The sequence below is a fragment of the Pseudophryne corroboree genome, chromosome 2 (assembly GCF_028390025.1).
Source record: "Pseudophryne corroboree isolate aPseCor3 chromosome 2, aPseCor3.hap2, whole genome shotgun sequence".
Taxonomy (NCBI): domain Eukaryota; kingdom Metazoa; phylum Chordata; class Amphibia; order Anura; family Myobatrachidae; genus Pseudophryne; species Pseudophryne corroboree.
In genome coordinates this window covers 462160560-462185548 of record NC_086445.1, presented here as the reverse complement: position 1 = coordinate 462185548, position 24989 = coordinate 462160560, and the positions used below count along the sequence as shown (strand labels likewise).

At 44.6% G+C, this 24989-nt stretch overlaps 1 protein-coding gene across 1 annotated transcript in view; it reads left to right on the top strand.

The window, feature by feature from the left end:
* Positions 1 to 24989, top strand: part of LOC135028178 (S-adenosyl-L-methionine-dependent tRNA 4-demethylwyosine synthase TYW1-like) — a 590293-nt gene that overhangs the window by 66137 nt on the left and 499167 nt on the right. Inside the window, exons 5-7 of the mRNA XM_063953759.1 lie at positions 7196 to 7390; positions 22529 to 22819; positions 23564 to 23683. Coding sequence (XP_063809829.1) covers positions 7196 to 7390; positions 22529 to 22819; positions 23564 to 23683 — 606 coding nt within the window. The remainder of the gene's footprint in view (positions 1 to 7195; positions 7391 to 22528; positions 22820 to 23563; positions 23684 to 24989) is intronic.

Here is a 24989-nt window from a genome sequence, read left to right as displayed (position 1 = left end):
GACTGCAACCCGGCGTATTGCCGGGTTATTGACGCCAGTGGTGACGCGGTGGGGGAGGGAGGGTGGCGACGCTTGTAGAACACACAATCTCCAAGCGCCGCCCGTACATAGAGAGTGAATGGGAAACAGTTTGCATCGACTCGGCTCCCATTCAAACAGCACAGTGAGCCGGGTTGAAGACATGTTCAACCCTGCTCATGACCAAGGTTGAAATACTGGGTCACTCGACCCGGTATTTAGACCCTTACACCTTTCAGACCGCCCCTGAACACAGGTTATGCGCCCTCATGTGCCCATAACCCGTGTTCATAGGTGGAGGTCTGAAAGGGGTATCGGTGATCTGTGTAAAAGAAAGTTATGTTTTAATAATAAGATTTCTCCTGAAATTGGAAAATTAGTGACCGCAAAAGATGTCAAATATCAGGAAGAAAACATTAAAGTTAATGTTTTCTTTGTGATACTTTTCATCTCTTTGATTATACTTTATTGTTGTTTTTCTAATAAACCTTTGAGAATTGCATATAAGACTTTCTTTTTCTTGCGGTCCACACAAGACCTTTTGACCTTGACTATACGGCCCAGTTGGGTTTTTGAGTGTGGCATGCCTGGGGTACAGCATCACCTTGTACATCATGCTGCTGCTAACAATTACATTTTAATTTTTTTTATTTAACTAGACATAGTATTCTTCATTTATAATGACATAAAGCAAGGCATGCTGCAGTGTCCCCGCATTTTGCAAACTTGCAGAAATGTCAGGACCAGGATATTGAACAAGTGAAAAGCAAGTCAGCAATCATCTTTGTCCCTTGGTCTGCAACTTTTTTTTTACAGGAATTTGTGACTTTCAAACTTGTGAATTGTTCTGCATATAGAAATTTGCACTGTTTAGATGTTGATCTCATTGGAATAAGCGGGAGCTTAAACATAATGGGGGGAATTCAAATGTTTGAAAATTCAGTTGGGTGTCTGTTTTTTCCTGTCTATTAGATACTATTAGAAACATACAGAGACAAAGAGGATCCAGGTGACTACACTCCAAGCCATTGTTAGGATAGTAAAATATAAACATAATATAAATATTTAATATCCTTTATTTATATGGAGCCACAAAGGTTTTGCAACGCTTAACAAAGTACATAAACAAATAGGGAAAAACAAGAAAAACAGTGACTAAGACAATGTAGGATGAGTACAAGGTATGTAAGCATTGCTGCATCAGTGGACATGACAATAAAATAAGCATCAGGGTGTCAGAGAAGGAAAAGCACATGAGGGCAGAGGGCTCTGCTCATGAGAACTTACATTCTATAAGGGAGAGGACAGACTGACAGGGGTGACACAGATTGGGTAGACAGTGAGCATGGGACAGTGGGTTAAGATGAGATGGCTGGGTTTGATGAAGAAATGGGTCTTGAGAGGCCTTTTGAAGTTTTGGAGAGGCAGAGGGTCTCAAAGGGAGAAGTAGAGAATTCCAGAGAGAGGAAGCAGCACGTGCAAAATCTTGGAACCAGGAATGGGAAGAAGTAATCAGTTTGATCATCTTAGAAAATGCAATAAGACTGTATTGTAGAGTAATTTTTTTTTTTTTTATAAAGAAACCTTTTTATCCCTGGATCACACCATAGACGTTCTCAGATGATTTTCACACTCCTAAAATCTAGGACTGGCACCATAAAAACAATTCATTGTGCATATTTAACAAGCAGTCACATAGTAAAACATACAGATTTTACTTACTGATCATATTAAAACAAATCACTTTTTCTCAACAGTGATGTACTATAGAATACTTTCTTATTTTACCTTTACCCTCTCTCAAAGGTAAAATAAAAAAGTATTCTATAGTACATCACTGTTGAGAAAAAGTGATTTGTTTTAATATGATCAGTACGTAAAATCTGTATGTTTTACTATGTGACTGCTTGTTAGATATGCACAATGAATTGTTTTTATGTGGCAGAAGAGTGAGAATTTTGCTCTGTTGCTGGCTGCTTTCACACCTTACAAGGTACCTCATAAGCTTGCAAAAATGTTGCAAGTGAAGCTTTCAAAATTTGCTAAAATCGGATGTATGATTATGGTTTTGATTCTTTCACGTACAAATGAAGCCTTGGGGAAAATTGTGTTCCATTCTGTGATATCGTCCTAAATCTATGAATGTGTTTTTTTGTCTTTTTGTTTTAGGAATATGGTTGATTAAAAAATAAATAAAAAAATGTGGGAAAAACCATTTAGAGACTGTAGATGCTTGTCCCAAGTGTCCAACTGCCAAATCTATTTATGACTATGGGGTATATTCAATTGAAGTTGAAAGCTGCCGTCTGTCGTAAAGACGGCAGTTTTTGACTTTTTTTAGGTCGGAAGGGGTTCCGACCTATTCCCTAAATCCCAAAATTATCCGACAGTCGGGGAATTCGTCTTGTCGGAAAGCACGTGGATTGGCGGAGTAGCCGCCGATCCGCGTGCTTCTGTTGGAAACGGGGCCACCCCGACAGGTTTTGGCCCCCTATCCTAAAATCTCAATCCGAGGTCCCGCTTGCTGGTGCCGAGTGGACGCTGCGGTGAGGTCTGGTGGCTGTGACGCATCCTCCAGCTAAACTGCTATAGCCGCTGCTCACCGCCGTCTCCCCGCTGCTTACCCCCCGTCTCACCGCTGCTCTCCCTCAGCTCCCTCATCTCAATCCGACTTTTTTAAAGTCTGATTGAGATGTCAGGAACGGCCAAATCCGACAGGTATTGAATAGGTTCTGTCGGATCCATTCTGACAGATTCATGTCGGAATGGATCCGGTTTGAATTGAATATACCCCTATGGGTGTAGAGTTTGTTCATGCAGGCATATAGTCATATGCAATCATTGTCTGGATGTACCAGCCATTTCACTCGTTCGAATGAGCCCAGTCAGATGTTTCATTTTGTTGTGCGGTCATTTTAGGTCTACTCATTCTGCAGTTTGCGGTCAGATAGTCCAGTATGTCTAATATGCAAGTCCACAAAATGACAGCAATTAAAGTTTGAATACAGTATCAGTGGTAATAATTTTGTGTGGTATAGCTTTTCACCTGTAGCATTATTTTAGACCGAAAATGTGCTTCTTCTGACTGTGCTACCTCTGCTCATCTCACTTTTCAGCTTTAGAATAAGAGAAAGCACATCTTACCTGACCTACATATCAGCTGTCTACAGCCAAATTGATTTAGTTTCACATATGTGAATTTTTATGAACTGTTTTTTCAAAATTGCTAGTTGTGCCAGTGAATTTAATGGCACATTAGCATTAACATTGTTTATGGCCCAACATGACCTTGTCTTGATAGGAAGCTACTCCATCTGGGATTAAAGTTAATGCAAATTTTCTTTGCTCCAATTATTTTGAAATGCTACATTATATAAACTCTGCTACACTACACCTCCTTTTGATGTCAAGTAACAGGCCGCACAAGCGGCTCGTAAATAACCAAGGATATCATGAGGAAACGGTTAACTCTGAATTTTATTTTCTCTCTCTACCTGTTGTACATTTATCACTGCATTACCATCTGGAGCAAAGGCATCCACATTCCTAGAGCCTTGTTATTTTAATTTTTTTATATTTATATATACATGTTGAGTATCCCGTATCCAAATATTCCGAAATACGGATTTTTTTTGAGTGAGCTAGTGAAACCTATGTTTCCTGATGGCTCAGTGTACACATACTTTGTATAAAACACAAAGTTATTAAAAATATTGTAATAAATTACCTTCAGGCTGTGTGTATAAGGTGTATATGAAACATAAATGAATTCTGTGCTTAGACTTGGGTCTTATCGCCATGATCTATCATTATGGTATGCAGTTATTCCAAAATACGGAATACGCCGATATCCAAAATACTTCTGGTCCCAAACATTTTGGATATGGGATACTCAACCTGTATGTAAAGCTTTAACGCCTGGAGCTTTTCAGCTATTGGTCTATTTCCTTGCACAATAAACCCATGGGTATTGTGTGTTAAGTGCAGGGGTCCACGTGTTACCCTGTGCATTGAGTACCAGAGGGTGCATTTAACACAGATTTTTCTTTGCAGCTCCGAAGGCTGTGTGGAAATGCCACGTTAAGTGCACCCTCTGGGGCTTTATGTGCAGTGATGTTGCCCTAACTGAATCATGTTGGGCTGACAATTAGCTGATTGGAAAACCCTGAGGGTATTGAATCTGTCCTTTAGTGTTCTCACTTTGTTTATTCTGCAAAACACTTATTTTATTTTTCAACACATACAGACTGGTATAAGTCACAATTACGTAGTTGTCTTTTAATTATGATGTATGCTTCGAATTTGTTGACTGATCATGTTGTCATAGATAATGTACCCAAGTTGCCGCACTACACATAGTGACCTTGTTTATCCTTCTGATCATTTCTTGGGAATATCTGTTCACCAACACGAGAAGAAAAAAAGGCTGTATTGTCGGTGCACATAGGGAGCAGTGGATTGATTTCCACTCTACCATAAAACTTAACCTTTATTATTATTCTCTTAAAACAATGGATTATTTTTATTTAAACTACAAGGTGAGGCGAAACATAGAGGTTAAAATCATTGACATAGACAAACATATAGAGTGCAATGGAATTTAATAGATGTGAATAAAGATTTAAAAATGTGTGTGTCGGCGTACTTTATTCTAATGTCCACAAATAATATTAAAGTATTTATCCTGTGTTAAACCAGCATCCAATTTTTCTTTAATTTATCTCTATTCATATATTTGTGGGTATAGATCTCATTATATATTCATTGTGAGATCTTAATTAGAAGGAAAAGATATATTAGTTCTTATTGAATCCAAGATCACAGCACTTTATGATGTCAGACACCTTTAATCATTATCTCATAGGTAGTGATGATACTGGTGACATAGCAAAATTTAATATTCATAAATGTAGTGAGCGTTATTGAGTATATAACCTGTTATGGGTATATAACCCTCCTTCTGGGGGATATATACATATAATAATTATTTATGTGATAGTGATAGTAGCTCACTACATTTATGAATATTAAATTTTGCTATGTCACCAGTATCATCACTACCTATGAGATAATGATTAAAGGTGTCTGACATCATAAAGTGCTGTGATCTTGGATTCAATAAGAACTAATATATCTTTTCCTTCTAATTAAGATCTCACAATGAATATATAATGAGATCTATACCCACAAATATATGAATAGAGATAAATTAAAGAAAAATTGGATGCTGGTTTAACACAGGATAAATACTTTAATATTATTTGTGGACATTAGAATAAAGTACGCCGACGCACACATTTTTAAATCTTTATTCACATCTATTAAATTCCATTGCACTCTATATGTTTGTCTATGTCAATGATTTTAACCTCTATGTTTCGCCTCACTTTGTAGTTTAAATAAAAATAATCCATTGTTTTAAGAGAATAATAATAAAGGTTAAGTTTTATGGTAGAGTGGAAATCAATCCACTGCTCCCTATGTGCACCGACAATACAGCCTTTTTTTCTTCTCGTGTTGGTACTCATTCTAGCTGTAGTTGGTAGCACCCCCAATACAAATGGTAATTACCAATAAGTTATAGGGGTTCTCTAGAGGAACTTAGGTTCCAAAATAATTATTTTTGGCTAATTGTGAGTGTGCAGATACACCCCCATTTCGAATATCTGTTCACCACATACAGTACGTTCATTTTTAAACGATCTACAATATGGCATAGTAACTGAAAATTATTGGTTTGCTGTGCCATAGGGGTATATTCAATTAAGGTCGAAACTGCCGTCTTGTCGAAAAGACGGCAGTTTTCGACTTTTTCAAGTCGGAAGGGGTTCCGACCTATTCAGTCCCAAGCATTTTTATTCCACCAGTCGGGGAATTCGACTTGTCGAATAGTACGTGAATTGGCGGCATAGCTGTCGATTCGCATACTTTTGAGGGAAACGGGGCCAAATTCAAAGGTTTTGGCCCCGTTTCCGACGATCTCGGTTCGACGTAAAAAAAAAAAAGTCGGACTGAGATGAGGGACCTGAGAGGAGTAGACGGGGGAGAGTTGTGGGCAGACGAGTGACAGCAACGCTGCAGAGGATGTTTCATAGCCGCCGCTCACGGCAGCGACCACCCAGCTCCAGCAAGTGAGGTCCCGCTTGCTGGAGCCGGGTGGACGCTGCCATGAGGTTTGGCGGCTGTGCCACATCTTCCTGCAGCGCTGCTGTCCCCTGTCTGCCCACGGCTCTCCCCCCTCTCCGGTCCCTCATCTCAATACGACTTTTTTAAAGTCGAATTGAGATGGCCATTGAATAGCCCTTGTCGGATCCATTCCGACAAATGCATGTCTGAATGGATCCGACCCTAATTGAATATACCCCATAGAGCAGGCATGTCCAATCTGCGGCCCTCCAGCTGTTGTGAAACTACATATCCCAGTATGCCCTGACACAGTTTTGCTGTCAGAGAATGCTAAAGCTGTGTCAGGGCATGCTGGGATGTGTAGTTTCTCAACAGCTGGAGGGCCGCAGTTTGCCCATGCCTGCCATAGAGAAAGTAATCATTTAATTTAGTATGTTTCATTTTAATACATTGTTGAGTAGATCTTAGCTTATTAGCTCAACCACAGATATCTGGAGTGCTCTATTATAGCTGCCCCTTGTGCATAGGTAAATAAGTGCATTAAGGAAGTATGCAATTTACAGAAGAATTACATTGAAATACAAGGTTTATTTAAACATTGTTAAAATAATTATAGAGTGTTATGTTCGGGTCCTTCTTATATTTGTGTTTTGGCTATGTGTTTTTTTGTTTTTTTTGTTTTGTTTTTCTCCATGCATTTAGCATTGGCTGAATAAGCCAATATATCAGGAATGCATGAAGTTTAGAAATCATTAATACCGTTTGTGTCCTCACCCAAAAAAAAGAAAAAAATTCAACAGTGTTTCCATAAAATATGTGGTCCTCTGTATTTGACAGGTACAAAGGACAAAATGGAAAAAAGTATATATACAATCCTGTCAACTGAAATTTATTTGCTAGTGGAAAACTTTGTTTAAAGCCTTTTTTATTGGGTTGCTACAGCTTAAACATTGTGAGGGGAGTTTTCTTATTAACAGTATCAATATTTCCTTACATGAATATTATTTGATTATTCAAAATTATTATTTTTTTTTAAATTCTTCAACTATAGACAACGAGTCAAAACATTTGCATCTTCCTTGTTGCGACTTACACTGATGGACTGCCTCCTGAAAGTGCCGAGTGGTTCTGCAAATGGCTGGAAGAAGCCTCCAATGATTTCCGCTTTGGAAAAACCTTTCTGAAAGGCTTGAGATATGCAGTGTTTGGATTAGGGAACTCTGTCTACAGCAGTCATTACAATACGGTAATTTGTTTGTGTCTTGGTAGTGTTTAGCAGTATCCTGAGAAGGGTGGTAGACCAAAATTACACAGATGAACCTGCTCCTTAGACTGAAGAATAGACTTTTTTTTAAGTGTTTGCCTTTATCAGGATGAAGCCAAAATCACCATAGTTAATGGTAGTAATTTACATGACATTACTTTTTTGGAATGTAGGCTACATAATAAGTAATAATAAGCATAAATGCAGTAAACATTTTGACATGTCACAACTAGTGATGAGCGGGTTCGGTTTTACACGGTTCTCAAAACGGCATCTTATTGGCTATCCAAAACACGTGACATCCGTGAGCCAATAAGATGCCGTTTTGAGAACCGAGTAAAACCGAACCCGCTCATCACTAGTCACAACCATTAAAAACGTATTGAAATGTATTAACTAAGTGACTAGCAACTTGATAACGTTTCTGAGGGCATATGGGAGAACTGCTGACTTTCTAAAGGGCTGTGCTGTATGTCGGCCTTAAACACAAGAATGAGTTGAAACATATTTTAATGTGATATAAGTGATACATAACTATACTGCACAAAAATGACCGGATGGAGTGATGTGTAGGTGAAGGCAAGGAGATGTACCTATTTATATCACTGTAATAACCAACCGGGTTCACTACGGTATGCCGGCGGTCGGGCTCCCGGCGACCAGCATACCGGTGCCGGGAGCCCGACCGCCGGCTTACCGACAGTGTGGCGAGCGCAAATGAGCCCCTTGCGGGCTCGCCACGCTACGCGCTATTTTATTCTCCCTCCAGGGGGGTCGTGGACCGCCACGAGGGCGAATAAGTGTCGGTATGCCGGCTGTCGGGATCCCGGCGCCGGTATACTCTGCGCCGGGATCCCGTCAGTCGGCATACTGAAGACCACCCAACCAACCTGCTGCATCCATCCATATAGTGTTTATTTTATTTAAAGGTGGGTACACCCTAGACTATATTTTTTGGACAATTTGTCGTTTAGCAACGGATCGTAACACTAAATCATCCACATTGTCCAGTGTGTGGATTGTTGTGCAATTCCATCAGTCGTTCATCGTGTCTTTTGGTCGATCCTACGTGTGCTGCTCAATCTGAAAATTTCATTAATGATGTTTAGCACATTGCGCAGTGTGTACGCACTACCTACATATATACCGGATATATTGTTAAGAACCTAATGATGCACAGTATATTGTTTGGTCGTTAGCAAGATTGCACTGTGTGTATGCTCTATATCATTTGCACAGGATTTCAAGGGAACAACATTGCATCGTTTTCCTGTCTAGTGTGTACCCAGCTTAACTCTTCTGTAAACCTATAAATATGAATCAGTCATTTAAAACAATGACCTGCATTCTGAGCTGTTTAAGTCCCTCAAGCTCTCAGCCTCCATATTAAATTGATTTGCAGGTTCTGTGCCCTAAAATGCCACGGTTTGGGCTCTACACAACCTCCTTTTAATTAGGTAGCAGTACAGCTTTAAGAACCATGTCCAGACTAGTAATAAAATCTATAGGCATGGAACCATTCTAATGAACTTACTCCATTTTGTATGTGCTGTTTAGTTTTCAAATCAGATGACGGTGTTCTTTTCTTACGTCCTAGAGGATGCTGGGGACTCTGTAAGGACCATGGGGTATAGACGGGCTCCGCAGGAGATTTGGGCACTATAAAGAACTTTAGAATGGGTGTGCACTGGCTCCTCCCTCTATGCCCCTCCTCCAGACCTCAGATCCTGTGCCCAGAGGAGATTGGGTGCATTACAGGGGAGCTCTCCTGAGTTTCTCTGATAAAGAATTTTATGTTTTTTATTTTCAGGGAGCACTGCTGGCAACAGGCTCCCTGCATCGTGGGACTGAGGAGAGAGAAGCAGACCTACTTAAGTGATAGGCTCTGCTTCTTAGGCTACTGGACACCATTAGCTCGGACACCATTAGCTCCAGAGGGAGACGGAACGCAGGTCTCCCCTCGCTGTTCGTCCCAGAGCCGCACCGCCGTCCTCCTCGCAGAGCCGGAAGATAGAAGAAAAGAAGACTTCAAGGCGGAAGAAGACTTCAGATCTTCACTGAGGTAAGCGCGCAGCGATAATGCTGCGCGCCATTGCTCCCACACAATACACACACTAGCGGGCACTGATGGGCGCAGGGGGGGGTGCCCTGGGCAGCAATAAAACCTCTATATCTGGCATTATTAGGTTGGACACTGCAGAGGCAGTAATTCTTTGAATCCCCCGCCAGTTTTGAGATACTTTGAGCGGGACCGAAGCCCGCCGCTGGAGGGGGCGAAGCTTGGTCCCTCAGCACTAACCAGCGCCATTTTCTCCACAGAGATCTGCAGAAAAACTGGCTCCCCGGTCTCTCCCCTGCTGAACATGGTGACACAGGGCTGAAAAGAGGAGGGGCGCAGTGAGTGTATTAACACAGTAATTAATATAAAAGCGCTATTATCTGGGAGTTTATTTTCCAGTGTCAGTTGGCGCTGGGTGTGTACTGGCAAACTATCTCTCTGTCTCTCCAAAGGGCCTTATTGGAGAACTGTCTCCTTATAACGATATCCCTGTGTGTGTGGGGGTGTCGGTACGAGTGTGTCGGCAGGTCTGATGCGGAAGGCTCAGCTAAGGAGGAGGTGGAGCAGATTGTGGTTTCTCCGTCGGCAACGCCGACTCATGATTGGATGGACATGTGGAATGTTTTAAATGCAAATGTGACATTATTACATAAGAGATTGGACAAAGCAGAGTCCAGGGAAAAAGCAGGGAGTCAATCCACGGCTTCGGCTGGGTCACCGGGCCCTTCTGGGTCTCAAAAACGTCCCCTATCCCAAATAGCAGACACTGATACCGACACTGACCCTGACTCCAGTGTCGACTACGATGAAGCGAGGTTACACCCAAGGGTGGAAAAAAGTATTCATTATATGATTGTTGCAATAAAAGAGGTTTTGCATATCCCAGATGACCCCTCGGTCCCTGACACGAGGGTGCGCATGTATAAGGAAAAGAACCTGAGGTAACCTTTCCCCCATCCCATGAGCTTAACGAGTTATTTGAAAAAGCTTGGGAAACTCCAGATAAAAAACTGCAGATTCCCAAGAGGATTCTTATGGCGTATCCTTCCCCTGCATAGGACAGAGTACGTTGGGAATCCTCACCCAGGGTGGACAAGGCTTTAACACGCCTGTTCAAGAAAGTGGCGCTACTGTCTCCGGCAGCCCTCAAGGATCCTGCTGATCGCAGACAGGAAACTACTTTAAAGTCTATTTATGCGCATACAGGTGCTTTGCTCAGGCCGGCAATAGCATCGGCATGGGTGTGTAGTGCGGTTGCAGCTTGGACAGATACCTTGTCAGCTGACCTTGATACCCTAGATAGGGATACCATTTTATTGACCTTAGGCCACATTAAAGACGCAGTCTTATATATGAGGGACGCTCAAAGAGACGTTGGGTTGCTGGGTTCGAGAGCCAACGCCATGGCGATTTCTGCTAGGCGAGCCCTGTGGACCCGCCAATGGACGGGTGATGCCGACTCAAAGAAGCATATGGAGGTTTTGCCATACAAAGGTGAAGTTTTATTTGGGGAAGGTCTCGCGGACCTGGTTGCCACAGCTACCGCGGGTAAATCTACCTTTTTACCTTTTGTTCCCCCGCAGCAAAAGAAAACTCCACAATATCAGATGCAGTCCTTTCGGTCCCATAAGTCCAGAAGAGGTCGGGGCTCATCTTTCCTCACCAGAGGTAAGGGTAGAGGAAAGAGAGCTTCTGCTCCGGCTAGTTCCCAGGAGCAGATGTCCTCCGCGGCTTCTACTAAATACAATGCATGACGCTGGGGCTCCACTGAGGGAGTCCACACCAGTGGGGGCACGTCTTCGACTCTTCAGCCAGGTCTGGGTTCTGTCAGACGTGGATCCTTGGGCGATGGATATTCTATCCCAAGGCTACAAACTGGAATTCGAAGAGGTGCCCCCTCGCCGATTTTTCAAGTCTGCCTTGCCAGTTTCTTCCCCAGAGAGGGAAGTAGTGTTAGCTGCAATTCAAAAGCTGTATCAACAGCAAGTGATTGTCAAGGTTCCCCTAGTTCAACAGGGGAAAGGGTACTATTCGACCCTGTTCGTGGTCCCGAAGCTGGATGGTTCGGTCAGACCCATTTTAAATCTAAAATCCCTAAACCTGTACTTGAAAAAGTTCAAATTCAAGATGGAATCGCTCCGGGCTGTGATCTCCAGTCTGGAAGGGGGGGATTTTATGGTGTCACTCGACATAAAGGATGCATACCTTCATGTCCCCATATATCCTCCTCATCAGGCGTACCTGAGATTCGCTGTACGGGACTGTCATTACCAGTTTCAGACGTTGCCGTTTGGGCTTTCCATGGCCCCGAGGATTTTCACCAAGGTGATGGCGGAGATGATGGTACTCCTGCGCAGGCAGGGAGTCACAATTATCCCATACTTGGACGATCTCCTGATAAAAGCAAGATCGAGAGATCAATTGCAGAAGAGCGTGTCGCTCTCCCTGAGAGTACTACAACAACACGGTTGGATTCTCAATCTGCCAAAGTCGCAATTGATTCCAACGACTCGACTATCATTCCTAGGCATGATTCTGGACACGGAACAGAAGAGGAAAAAGCCCAGGACCTCCAGAACATGGTCAGAGACTTGCTAAAACCAAAAAGAGTCTGTTCATCAATGCACTCGAGTTCTGGGGAAAATAGGTGTCTCTCCTGTGGTGGCTGCAAAGTGCTCATCTTCTAGAGGGTCGCAGGTTCGGCATTCAAGACTGGGTTCTGGTGACCACGGACGCGAGCCTCCGAGGATGGGGAGCAGTTACACAAGGAAGAAGTTTTCAGGGCCTATGGTCAAGCCAGGAGGCTTGTCTACACATCAACGTACTGGAATTGAGGGCCATATACAACGGCCTACGACAAGCAGAGAATCTTCTTCGCGACCTACCGGTTCTGATTCAATCAGACAACGTCACAGCCGTGGGTCATGTAAACCGCCAAGGCGACAAGGAGCAGAGTGGCAATGGCGGAAGCCACCAGGATTCTGCGCTGGGCGGAAAATCACGTAAGCGCTCTGTCAGCGGTCTTCATTCCGGGAGTGGACTTCCTCAGCAGACACGATCTCCATCCAGGAGAGTGGGGACTTCATCAAGACGTTTTTACAGAGATAACAAGTCTTTGGGGAATTCCTCACATAGACATGATGGCGTCACGCCTCAACAAGAAGCTTCGGAGGTATTGTGCCAGGTCAAGGGACCCTCAGGCAGTAGCGGTGGACGCCCTGGTGACACCTTGGGTGTTTCAGTCGGTCTATGTGTTCCCCCCCCTCTTCCTCTCATCTCAAAAATATTGAGAATCATAAGACGACAAAGAGTGAGAACAATCCTCATTGTTCCAGATTGGCCTCGAAGGGCCTGGTATTCAGATCTTCAGGAGATGCTCACAGAAGATCCATGGCCTCTTCCTCTCAGGGAGGACCTGTTACAACAGGGGCCCTGCGTTTTCCAAGACTTACCGCGGTTACGTTTGACGGCATGGCGGTTGAACACCGAATCCTAGCTGGGAAAGGTATTCCGGAGGAGGTCATCCCTACTCTGATAAAGGCTAGGAAGGAGGTGACAGCGAAACATTATCACCGTATCTGGAGGAAATATGTTTCTTGGTGTGAAGCCAAGAATGCTCCTATGGAAGATTTCCATCTGGACCGTTTTCTCCACTTTCTACAGACAGGAGTGGATATGGGCCTAAAATTAGGCTCCATTAAGGTTCAGATTTCGGCCCTATCTATTTTCTTTCAGAAGGAATTGGCTTCTCTCCCAGAAGTCCAGACTTTTGTAAAGGGAGTGCTGCACATCCAGCCTCCTTTTGTGCCCCCAGTGGCACCCTGGGACCTTAACGCAGTGTTACGGTTCCTGAAGTCTCACTGGTTTGAACCTCTTCAAACGGTTGAATTGAAATTTCTCACTTGGAAGGTGGTCATGTTGTTGGCCTTGGCATCTGCAAGGCGGGTGTCCGAATTGGCGGCCTTGTCTCACAAGAGCCCCTATTTGACCTTCCATGTGGATAGAGGTGGTTTCTTCATTTCATATGAACCAACCTATTGTGGTGCCTGTGGCTACAGGTGACTTGGAGGATTCCAAGTCCCTGGATGTAGTCAGTGCCTTAAAAATCTATGTAGCCAGGACGGCTCGAGTTAGGAAAACAGAAGCACTGTTTGCCCTGTATGCAGCCAACAAAGTTGGCACTCCTGCTTCTAAGCAGACTATTGCTCGCTGGATCTATCACACGATTCAGCAGGCTCATTCTACGGCGGGATTGCCGTTTAACAAATTCAGTAAAGGCCCATTCCACTAGGAAGCAGCTACTTGGTCAGGTTCAAACACTTTTGCAAAGTTCTATAAGTTTGATACCCTGGCTGATGAGGACCTTGCGTTTTGCTCAGTCGGTGCCGCAGAGTCGTCCGCACACTCCCGTCCGGTCTGGAGCTTTGGTATAAACCCCATGGTCCTTACGGAGTCCCCAGCATCCTCTAGGACGTAAGAGAAAATAAGATTTTAAACCTACCGGTAAATCTTTTTCTCCTAGTCCGTAGAGGATGCTGGGCGCCCGTCCCATTGCGGACGAAATCTGCAAGGCTTGTATGTAGTTGTTGCTTACATAAGGGTTATGTTACAGTTGAGATCAGTCTTTAGCTGATACTGGTTTTTGTTCATACTGTTAACTGGTTGCGTATATTCCAGGTTATACGGTGTGGATTGGTATGAATCTTGCCTTAGATTAACAAAATCCTTTCCTCATATTGTCGGTCTCCTCTGGGCACAGTTTCTCTAACTGAGTTCTGGAGGAGGGGCATAGAGGGAGGAGCCAGTGCACACCCATTCTAAAGTTCTTTATAGTGCCCATGTCTCCTGCGGAGCCAGTCTATACCCCATGGTCCTTAAGGAGTCCCCAGCATCCTCTACGGACTAGGAGAAAGATTTACCGGTAGGTTTAAAATCTTATTATTTCTCCATCCTAAGCCACAGACTTACTTAGACTGTTAGAAACCTTACGATGCTATGATGTATTATTAGAGGCTATTTAATTCAGTTGATGAATGTAGGTAAATTATGCAGAATCGGTGTAAAAACTAAACACGGATTCTTTTGGGGGTTTTCAAATGTTATCGCCCCGATCTTCCGTCTAAAGTGACGGGAGATCGCAGGGAGCGATATACAAAAGAGGTTCCCTGTCATGCTGATCGCGCCCATTAGTGTCAGTTTTAACTGCGTAAAGTGGATAAACCCGACTAATGGGCGCGATGGTGAAAAGTGATGTTTGGCTCCCAAATGTATCACTTTTCACTTATTTCAGCTGCCAACCACCGGTGGGTGAGAGCTGAAATGTAGACTGTAGCAGCTGATCATGGCCAAACGGAGCTACATTAAAACAGCTCAGTTCGACGCCATCTAGTGGCTGCCAGCACAAAGAACATTAGAATCTTGCCCTTTGAGTCTAACTTTAATTTCTGCAGCGGGGTACACTGTGTTCCACAGGGAACACATCGGGATGTAGAGATGGATCTTGATCCAGAGGCACCAACAGGCTAAAGCTTTAGACTGTCCCAGGATGTATTGCGGGGCCACCTCTATAACTCCGCCTCCAGGCACTGTGAGCTCCGTTTTAGATTTGATGCCTGCATGAAGCAGGTCACTTAACGGGGGGGGGGGGGGGGCTGCGCTAGGCAGCATTGAAAAAGCCACGGGTGGATCGTCAACTGGAAGAAGTCCTCGCTGGTCCCTGCTTTGACCATGGTGCACTTGGGGGCACTGCTGGACACACACAGCCAAAGACTGCTTCTGTCTCCAGAAAAGTCCTGAAACTTCAGGGCAGGATCAGATACTTCCTCTCTCGCCCAAGAGAGAGGAAGTATCCCAAGTGGAATGGTCTGCCTCATTGGATCAGGTCTCAAATGATCTCCTTGACTCCGGAGGTTCGTCTGTCCCTGAGCTGGTGGCTACAGGACCAGCAGTTGAGCAGGGGCTGTCCCTTCTGGATCCCCAACTGGGTCCTACTGACTATGGACACCAGTCTGAGGGGTTGGGGTGCGGTGCTGGAGCAACATTCTCTCCAGAGTCGGTGGACCAAGGAGGAATCTCTTCTACCGATAAACATTCTGGAATTGCGGGCAGTGCTCAATGCTTTGACTCTTGCTCTGTCTCTGATACAGAACAGGCCTTTTCAAGTACAATCCGACAACGCCACCACGGTGGCATACATAAATCATCAAGGTGGCACTCAAAGCCGCATGGCAATGATGGAAGTGTCAAAAATCCTTCTTTGGGCGGAACGCCATCTGCCGGCAATATTGGCAGTGTTCATGCCGGGAGTCCTCAACTGGGAAGCGGATTTCCTCAGTCGTCAGGGCGTACACGCCGGAGAGTGGAGTTTTCATCGGGAAGTCTTTCAACTCCTAATGGACAAGTGGGGTCTACCAGATGTAGACCTGATGGTGTCCCGACTCAATCACAAGATTACGGTCTTTGGATCAAGAACAAGGGATCCTCAAGCATCGTTCGTGGATGCACTGGCACTTCCACAAAACTTTCGGCGGCCCTACGTTTTCCCTTTAGTGTCACTTCCGCCCAGGGTACTACGGAAGTTCAAGCAAAAAGGAGGACTACTGTATTGGTTCTCAGACCTGCAGGGTCTATCGATAGAGCGTCCTCTTCTACTTCAATGCCCAGACCTTCTCGTTCAGGGCCCTTGTGTTTACCTGGACCTGGCCAGACTGGCTTTGACGGCGTGGCTCTTGAAGCTTCACTCCTGAGGGCCAAAGGATTTTCCGAGGCGGTTATCCAAACTCTGCTAAAGGCCCGCAAACCGGCTTCTGCACGGATTTATTATAGGGTCTGGAATTCTCACTACACCTGGTGTGCTGCTAAGAATTACAATGCTTACAAGTTTAGTACTTCCAGACTTCTGGCTTTTTTGCAACAAGGCCTGGATTTAGGACTTCATCTGGCCTCCCTCAAAGTTCACATATCTGCTTTGTCGGTGTGGTTTCAGAGAAAAATTGCATCTATACCTGACGTTAATACTTTCACTCAGGGCGTACTGCGGATTCAGCCTCCCTATGTCCTTCCTGTGGCTCCATGGGATTTGTCTGTTGTCCTGAATGCCCTGCAAGAGTCACCATTTGATCCTCTTGAGTCAGTGGACCTTAAATGGCTCACAGTGCTGGCCATTGCTTCTGCTAGAAGGGTGTCAGACTTAGGCGCTTTGTCCTGTCGGTCACCCTTTTTGATATTTCATCGTGACCGTGCAGTTCTTAGAACTCGCCCTGGTTATTTACCTAAGGTGGTTTCATCTTTTCACCTTAATCAAGAGATTGTGGTTCTGGCCTTCATCTCTTCTGAATTGTCCTCCAAAGAACGGTCTTTGAATGTGGTACGGGCTCTCTGTATATATGTGGAGAGGACTGCCTCTATCAGGAGGTCAGATACCCTCTTTGTACTGTTTGGTTTCCACAAATGTGGCTGGCCTGCGAATAAGCAAACCTTGGCCAGATGGATTAGAATGGTGATTGCACAAGCTTATGCGCAGACTGGACTCCCAGCTCCTGCTGCTATTAAAGCCCATTCTACTCGGTCTGTTGGACCCTCTTGAGCGGTCCGTCGTAGCGCATCCGCAGAACAATTGTGCAAGGCGGCTACGTGGTCATCAGTGAACACGTTTACAGGTTGAGTATCCCTTATCCAAAATGCTTGGGACCAGAGGTATTTTGGATATGGGATTTTTCCGTATTTTGGAATACTTGCATCCCATAATGAGATATCATGGTGATAGGACCTAAATCTAAGCACAGAATGCATTTATGTTACATATACACCTTATACACACAGCCTGAAGGTAATTTTAGCCAATATTTTTTATAACTTTGTGCATTAAACAAAGTGTGTCTACATTCACACAATTCATTTATGTTTCATATACACCTTATACACACAGCCTAAAGGTCATTTAATACAATATTTTTAATAACTTTGTGTATTAACCAAAGTTTGTGTACATTAAGCCATCAAAAAACAAAGGTTTCACTATCTCCGTCTCACTCCAAAAATTCCGTATTTCGGAATATTCCGTATTTCGGAATATTTGGATATGGGATACTCAACCTGTATAAGGTTCTATGCCTTTGATACTTCCGCCTCCCAGGATGCTTCCTTTGGATGCCGGGTTCTCAAACCCGCTAAGGGGCGTCCCCTCCCTTGAGGAACTGCTTTAGGACAACCGCGATGTAGTCCCTGTGGAACACAGTGTACCCCGCTACAGAAAAGGAGATTTATGGTAGACTTACCATGGTTAAATCTCTTTCTGCAAGGTACACTGGGTTCCACAGGGTGCCCACCCTGACGCATTTAGCTTCTTTAGGTTTGTATGGCATTAGCCGCTGGTCCCTTCTCCTGTCGTGAGAACGTGGTTCTATCAGATTAAAATCTGCCTTCTCTTTTACCTACTTCTGCATTGGACTGGTTAACAAAACTGACCTCACAGTGCCTGGAGGTGGGGTTATAGAGGAGACTCCGCAATGCATCCTGGGACAGTCTAAAGCTTTAGCCTGTTGGTGCCTCTGGATCAAGATCCATCTCTACACCCCGATGTATTCCCTGTGAAACCCAGTGTACCTCGCAGAAAAAGATTTAACCATGGTTAGTTTACCATAAATCTCCTTTTTAAGTGCTACCACAAAATCTCACATCTGTGTAATATATTCTCCTCCGCTTTTTGGCCTTCATATCTGTCTAACATACAGATCAGGGTCCACATGATCTTGTGCTTATTTGTAAATATCTAAGGCTTATTTTATCAACTGGAATATTTGCATTGCTTTTCAGATGTAATGTGTGTCTACTGCTGGGCAGTGCCATTGACCACTTCTCATCTCTTGTCTGTCCGATTTCAGTTTCCCACCTCCGTACCTCCGTTTAGAGTATTTCATTATTGCCCCTATAATAGGGTTGCCATAATATCCCTTTAATCCTAGACACCTGTGATTTTACACAGATTCTATGACTGATTAAAACCAGGTGAAATGCAGGCTTTAATTCAGCCAGTCAAAGAACCTGTGTAATTGATAGGTGTCCCGGATTAAATGGATATTATGGCAACTCTCCCATATAACCACCATAAACAACAATAGATGCGGCATGGCGTATAATTTAGTAGATACCAATGCAAATATAATAGTTTTGCTCATACAAGCCTTACGAAAAATACAGTGCTATCAAATTAAGGCATACCTGTCATCTTCTTACTTGTGCACATGAAACCTATTTCTCTAACGTCCTAAGTGGATGCTGGGGACTCCGTCAGGACCATGGGGTTTAGCGGCTCCGCAGGAGACAGGGCACAATAATAAAAGCTTTAGGATCAGGTGGTGTGCACTGGCTCCTCCCCCTATGACCCTCCTCCAAGCCTCAGTTAGATTTTTGTGCCCGGCCGAGAAGGGTGCAATCTAGGTGGCTCTCCTGAGCTGCTTAGAATAAAAGTTTAAGTTAGGTTTTTTATTTTCAGTGAGTCCTGCTGGCACAGCTTCTGCCAAGTCCGCAGCATGACGCTGGGGCCATACAAGCGGACTCAGGTGCGGTGGGGGGTCATCTCAAGAGTTTCAGCACGCAGTGGGCTCACTCGCAAGTGGACTCCTGGATCCTACACGTAGTATCCCAGGTGTACATTGGAAATTCGAGACGTCTTCCCCTCACAAGTTCCTGAAGTCTGCTTTACCAATGTCTCCCTCCGACAGGGAGGCAGTATTGGAAAAAAATTCACAGGCTGTATTCCCAGCAGGTGATAATCAAAGTACCCCTCCTACAACAACGGAAGGGGTATTATTCCACACTATATTGTGGTACTGAAGCCAAACGGCTCGGTGAGATCTAAAAGATTTGAACAATTACATACAAGGGTTCAAATCAAGATGGAGTCACTCAGAGCAGAGATAGCGAACCAGGACGATATGGTGTCACTGGATATCAGGGACGCTTACCTACATGTCCAAATTTTGCCCTTCTCACCAAGGGTATCTCAGGTTCGTGGTACAGAACTGTCACTATCAGTTCAGACGCTGCCGTTTGGATTGTCCACGGCACCCCGGGTCTTTACCATGGTAATGGCCGAAATGATGATTCTTCCTAAAAGAAATATGGACGCTTTCCTGATAAGGGCAAGGTCCAGAGAACAGTTGGCGGTCGGAGTAGCACTATCTCAAGTAGTTCTACGACAGCACGAGTGGATTCTAAATATTCCAAAATCGCAGCTTTTTCCGACGACACGTCTAATGTTCCTAGGAATGATTCTGGACACAGTCCAGAAAAGGATGTTTTCTCCCGGAGAAGAAGACCAGGGAGTTATCCGAGCTAGTCAGGAACCTCCTAAAACCAGGAAAAGTATCAGTGCATCATTGCACAAGGGTCCTGTGAAAAATGGTGGTTTCTTACAAAGCGATCCCATTCGGTAGATTTCACGCAAGAACCTTTCAGTGGAATCTGCTGGGAAAATGGTCCGGATCGCATCTTCAGATGCATCAGCGGATAACCCTGTCTCCAAGGACAAGGGTGTTTTCTTCTGCGGTGGCTGCAGAGTGCTCATCTATGAAAGGGCCGCAGATTCGACATTCAGGACTGGGTCCTGGTGACCACGGATGCCAGCCTGAGTGGCTGGGGAGCAGTCACACAAGGAAAAAATTTCCAGGGAGTGTGATCAAGTCTGGAGACTTCTCTCCACATAAATATACTGGAGCTAAGGGCAATTTACAAGGCTCTAAGCTTAGCAAGACCTCTGCTTCAAGGTCAGCCGGTATTGATCCAGTGGGACAACATCACGGCAGTCGCCCACATAAACAGACAGGGCGGCACATGAAGCAGGAGGGAAATGGCAGAAACTGCAAGGATTCTTCGCTGGGCGAAAAATCATGTGATAACACTCTCAGCAGTGTTAATTCCGGGAGTGGAAAACTGGGAAGCAAACTTCCTCAGCAGGCATAACCTCCACCCGGGAGAGTGGGGACTTCAGCGGGAAGTCTTCCACATGATTGTAAACCGTTGGGAAAAATGGCGTCCCGCCTGAACAAAAAACTAGACAAATATTGCGCCAGGTCAAGGGACCCTCAGGCAATAGCGGTGGACGCTCTGGTAACACTGTGGGTGTACCAGTCAGGGTATGTGTTCCCTCCTATGCATCTCATACCAAAAGTACTGAGAATCATAAGAAGGAGATGAGTAAGAACGATACTCGTGGTTCCGGATGGGTCAAGAAGGACTTGGTACCCGGAACTTCAAGAGATGCTCACGGAAGAACCGTGGCCTCTACCTTTAAGAAAGGACCTGCTCCAGCAGGGGCCTTGTCTGTTCCAAGACTTACCGCGGCTGCGTTTGACGGCATGGCAGTTGAACGCCGGATCCTGAAAGGGCATTCCAGATGAAGTCATCCCTACCCTGGTCGAAGCCAGGAAGGATGTAACCGCAAAACATTTTCACCGCATTTGGCGAAAATATGTTGCGTGGTGTGAGGCCAAGAAGGTCCCTACAGAGGAATTCCAACTGGGTCGTTTCCTACATTTCCTGAAAACAGGACTGTCTATGGGCCTAAAATTAGGGTCCATTAAGGTTCAAATTTCGACCCTGTCAAATTTCTTCCAGAAAGAACTGGCTTCAGTGCCTGAAGTTCAGACGTTTGTAAAAGGGGTACTGCATATACAGCCTCCTTTTGTGCCCCCAGTGGCACCTTGGGATCTCAATGTTGTGTTGAGTTTCCTAAAGTCACATTGGTTTAATCCACTCACCACTGTGGAATTAAAATATTTCACATGGAAGGTGAAGATTCTATTAGCCCTGGCTTCAGCCAGGCGTGTGTCAGAATGGGCGGCTTTATCATATAAAAGCCCTTACTTAATTTTTCATTCTGACAGGGCAGAATTGAGGACTCGTCCTCAATTTCTCCTTAAGGTGTTTTCTGTTTTTCACATGAACCAACCTATTGTGGTACCTGCGGCTACTAGGGACTTGGAGGACTCCAAGTTACTTGACGTTGTCAGGGCCCTGAAAATATATGTTTCCAGGACGACTGGAGTCAGAAAATCTGACTCGCTGTTTAGCCTGTATGCACCCAACAAGATGGGTGTTCCTGCTTCTAAGCAGACGATTGCTCGCTGGATTTGTAGTACAATTCAGCTTGCACATTCTGTGGCAGGCTTGCCACAGCCAAAATCAGTAAAAGCCCATTCCACAAGGAAGTGGGCTCATCTTGGGCGGCTGCCCGAGGGGTCTCGGCTTTACAACTTTGCCGAGCTGCTACTTGGTCAGGGGCACACCCTGACTGAGGAGGACCTGGAGTTCTCTCATTCGGTGCTGCAGAGTCATCCGCACTCTCCCGCCCGTTTGGGAGCTTTGGTATAATCCCCATGGTCCTGACGGAGTCCCCAGCATCCACTTAGGACGTTAGAGAAAATAAGAATTTACTTACCGATAATTCTATTTCTCGTAGTCCGTAGTGGATGCTGGGCGCCCATCCCAAGTGCGGATTGTCTGCAATACTTGTACATAGTTATTGTTACAAAAATCGGGTTATTCTTGTTGTGAGCCATCTTTTCAGAGGCTCCTTCGTTGTTATCATACTGTTAACTGGGTTCAGATCACAGGTTGTACGGTGTGATTGGTGTGGCTGGTATGAGTCTTACCCGGGATTCAATATCCTTCCTTATTATGCACGCTCGTCCGGGCACAGTATCCTAACTGAGGCTTGGAGGAGGGTCATAGGGGGAGGAGCCAGTGCACACCACCTGATCCTAAAGCTTTTATTATTGTGCCCTGTCTCCTGCGGAGCCGCTAAACCCCATGGTCCTGACGGAGTCCCCAGCATCCACTACGGACTACGAGAAATAGAATTATCGGTAAGTAAATTCTTATTATTTCACATTGTACCTGTCCTCGGAATACAGCTGCATTCATTGTATGATTAATACTGTATACTTGCATCTGTATTTGCTTTTTTATATAAGCGCGTGAAGTCAGCTGTTTTCTAGCTGGCAATGACTATTCATTAGTATCAAGTGTGACCAGTCTATCCCTCTGTGGTTGTGCTGCAGGTTGGTAAAAACATTGATAAGTGGCTGTGGTTGCTGAGTGCCAGTCGTGTGATGACTCGTGCGGAGGGAGATTGCAATGTTGTGAAGAGCAAGTATGGCAATATGGAAGCAGACTTCAGTGCATGGAAAGCAAAGTTCCTTCTCAGGCTGCAGGCTTTGATGAAAGGAGAAAAGAAGACTTGCAGTGGGAAGTGTAAGAAGGGAACATGCAAATCTAAAAAGAAAACCCATACTGATGCCATGGAGGAAGATCAGAACAGGCACGAGGAGTCGGAGCATGATGGTCCTGAGGTAAAACTGTGCCGAAACCTGTTACACATAGTACACAGCACTGTATAGTATTAGGAGGGGGTATACATATTGTGAACAACTAATAGCGAGAAAGGAAAAGTTCTGGATTGAGAGAATGGTCACAAAGTTGCTTCATATACACCTGACATAAAAAAATGAATCTTTGCTCAATACCCTTATTATATAAACAATTCGAGCTATTTATGGATTTGTTTATTTTTTATATTCATGTAGCTGTCTAATATATTTGAAAAAGGATTTCTTTATCCTCTTAATTCTTGACCAAGGCAGGCAGATATATGGGGGTCAATTCAGTTAGAAGCAAGGGTGGGTGGGGTGAGTTGCCATTGCCAGTGCCAGCTGACCATTGTTGTTGTCTCACCCCAGAGTCATGGATTTTTGTACACAGGTATGCAAAGAAAAATCCATGAGTCTGCTAGTACCGTAAGTGTGCTACATTGCTACGATGCGACACAGGCACTAATATAAGAAATCTGTACAAATGTCTAAGAAACTTAGTTGTGCCATATGGCACAAAAGAATGAGGATACAGGAATGGATGAATGAGCGTGCGTAATGCCGAACATAGTTGCATGTGTGACCGAGTTGAAACGCATCGAATTAACGCCATAAAATTTATTACTTGGAATTTGGAACAATGATGTATTTCTGAGATGATATCATGCATCCTTAGAGTAGCACGACCTGCTTGTCTATATAAAGACTGTTATGTTTGTTTCACAGGATGAGTTGTATGAAACCACCAGTGGTTCTGAATCTGAAGGGGAGAGAGAGATTGAAAGTGGTGGTCTTATAGATGTTGAAGATTTAGGAAAAGCAATGAGCAGCATGAAAAAAGCAAAGGTATGTTACAAGCTGGATTACATACATGGAGTTATCATATAAACAGTACCTCTATTATCTGTGTATAGTTCATATTTCGGTGACCAAGAAGCAATCCTTTATTCTGTTGAGGTAAGACCTTTTTTTATTTGATTGTTTTGGTGTTCATGGTTACCATGAACAGTGTAATATTACAATATGAATGAAGTCTACATTAAGGCCATTGATATATAAAATGGTAAAAATGAATCTCCGGTCAAACATAGTTTAGCGTGACCTTTAATGAAGAGACCAGGATGCTCCGCATTAATTGAGATCAGTGCCAGTATATTGCATTGCTATTCTTGTTTGCCTGCCTTCTGCATAAATATTCTAGATACCCAGAGAATCCTAAACAGACTAGGGCTAATAAAATTATCGGTATTGTTATTCCCTATAGGGCAGTTGAAATTAAAGTTCACCTAACACTATTTGTGTTAGTGAAGATAACAATTTATGCAGATGTGTAGTGCTCAGTTACACATCTTCACAGCAATAAGTATAAACACCTCTCTTGGTGGTCATCAATATATTTTCTCTGACGTCCTAGTGGATGCTGGGAACTCCGTAAGGACCATGGGAATAGCAACTCCGCAGGAGACTGGGCACAAAAGTAAAAGCTTTAGGACTACCTGGTGTGCACTGGCTCCTCCCCCTATGACCCTCCTCCAAGCCCCAGTTAGATTTTTGTGCCCGGCCGAGAAGGGTGCACACTAGGGGCTCTCCTGAGCTTCTTAGTAAAAGTTTAGTTTTAGGTTTTTTATTTTCAGTGAGACCTGCTGGCAACAGGCTCACTGCATCGAGGGACTAAGGGGAGAAGAAGCGAACTCACCTGCGTGCAGAGTGGATTGGGCTTCTTAGGCTACTGGACACCATTAGCTCCAGAGGGACCGAACACAGGCCCAGCCTCGGAGCTCGGTCCCGGAGCCGCGCCGCCGGCCCCCTTACAGAGCCAGAAGCAAGAAAAGGTCCGGAAAAATCGGCGGCAGAAGACATCCGTCTTCAACAAGGTAGCGCACAGCACTGCAGCTGTGCGCCATTGTTACTCAGGCACACTTCACACTCCGGTCACTGAGGGTGCAGGGCGCTAGGGGGGGGCGCCCTGAGCAGCAATGTAAAAAACCTTGGCTGGCATAAATACACCACATATAACCCCCAGGGCTATATGGATGTATTTTAACCCCTGCCTGAACTCACCAAAAAAGCGGGAGAAAAGGCCGCCGAGAAGGGGGCGGAGCCTATCTCCTCAGCACACGGGCGCCATTTTCCATCACAGCTCCGCTGGAAG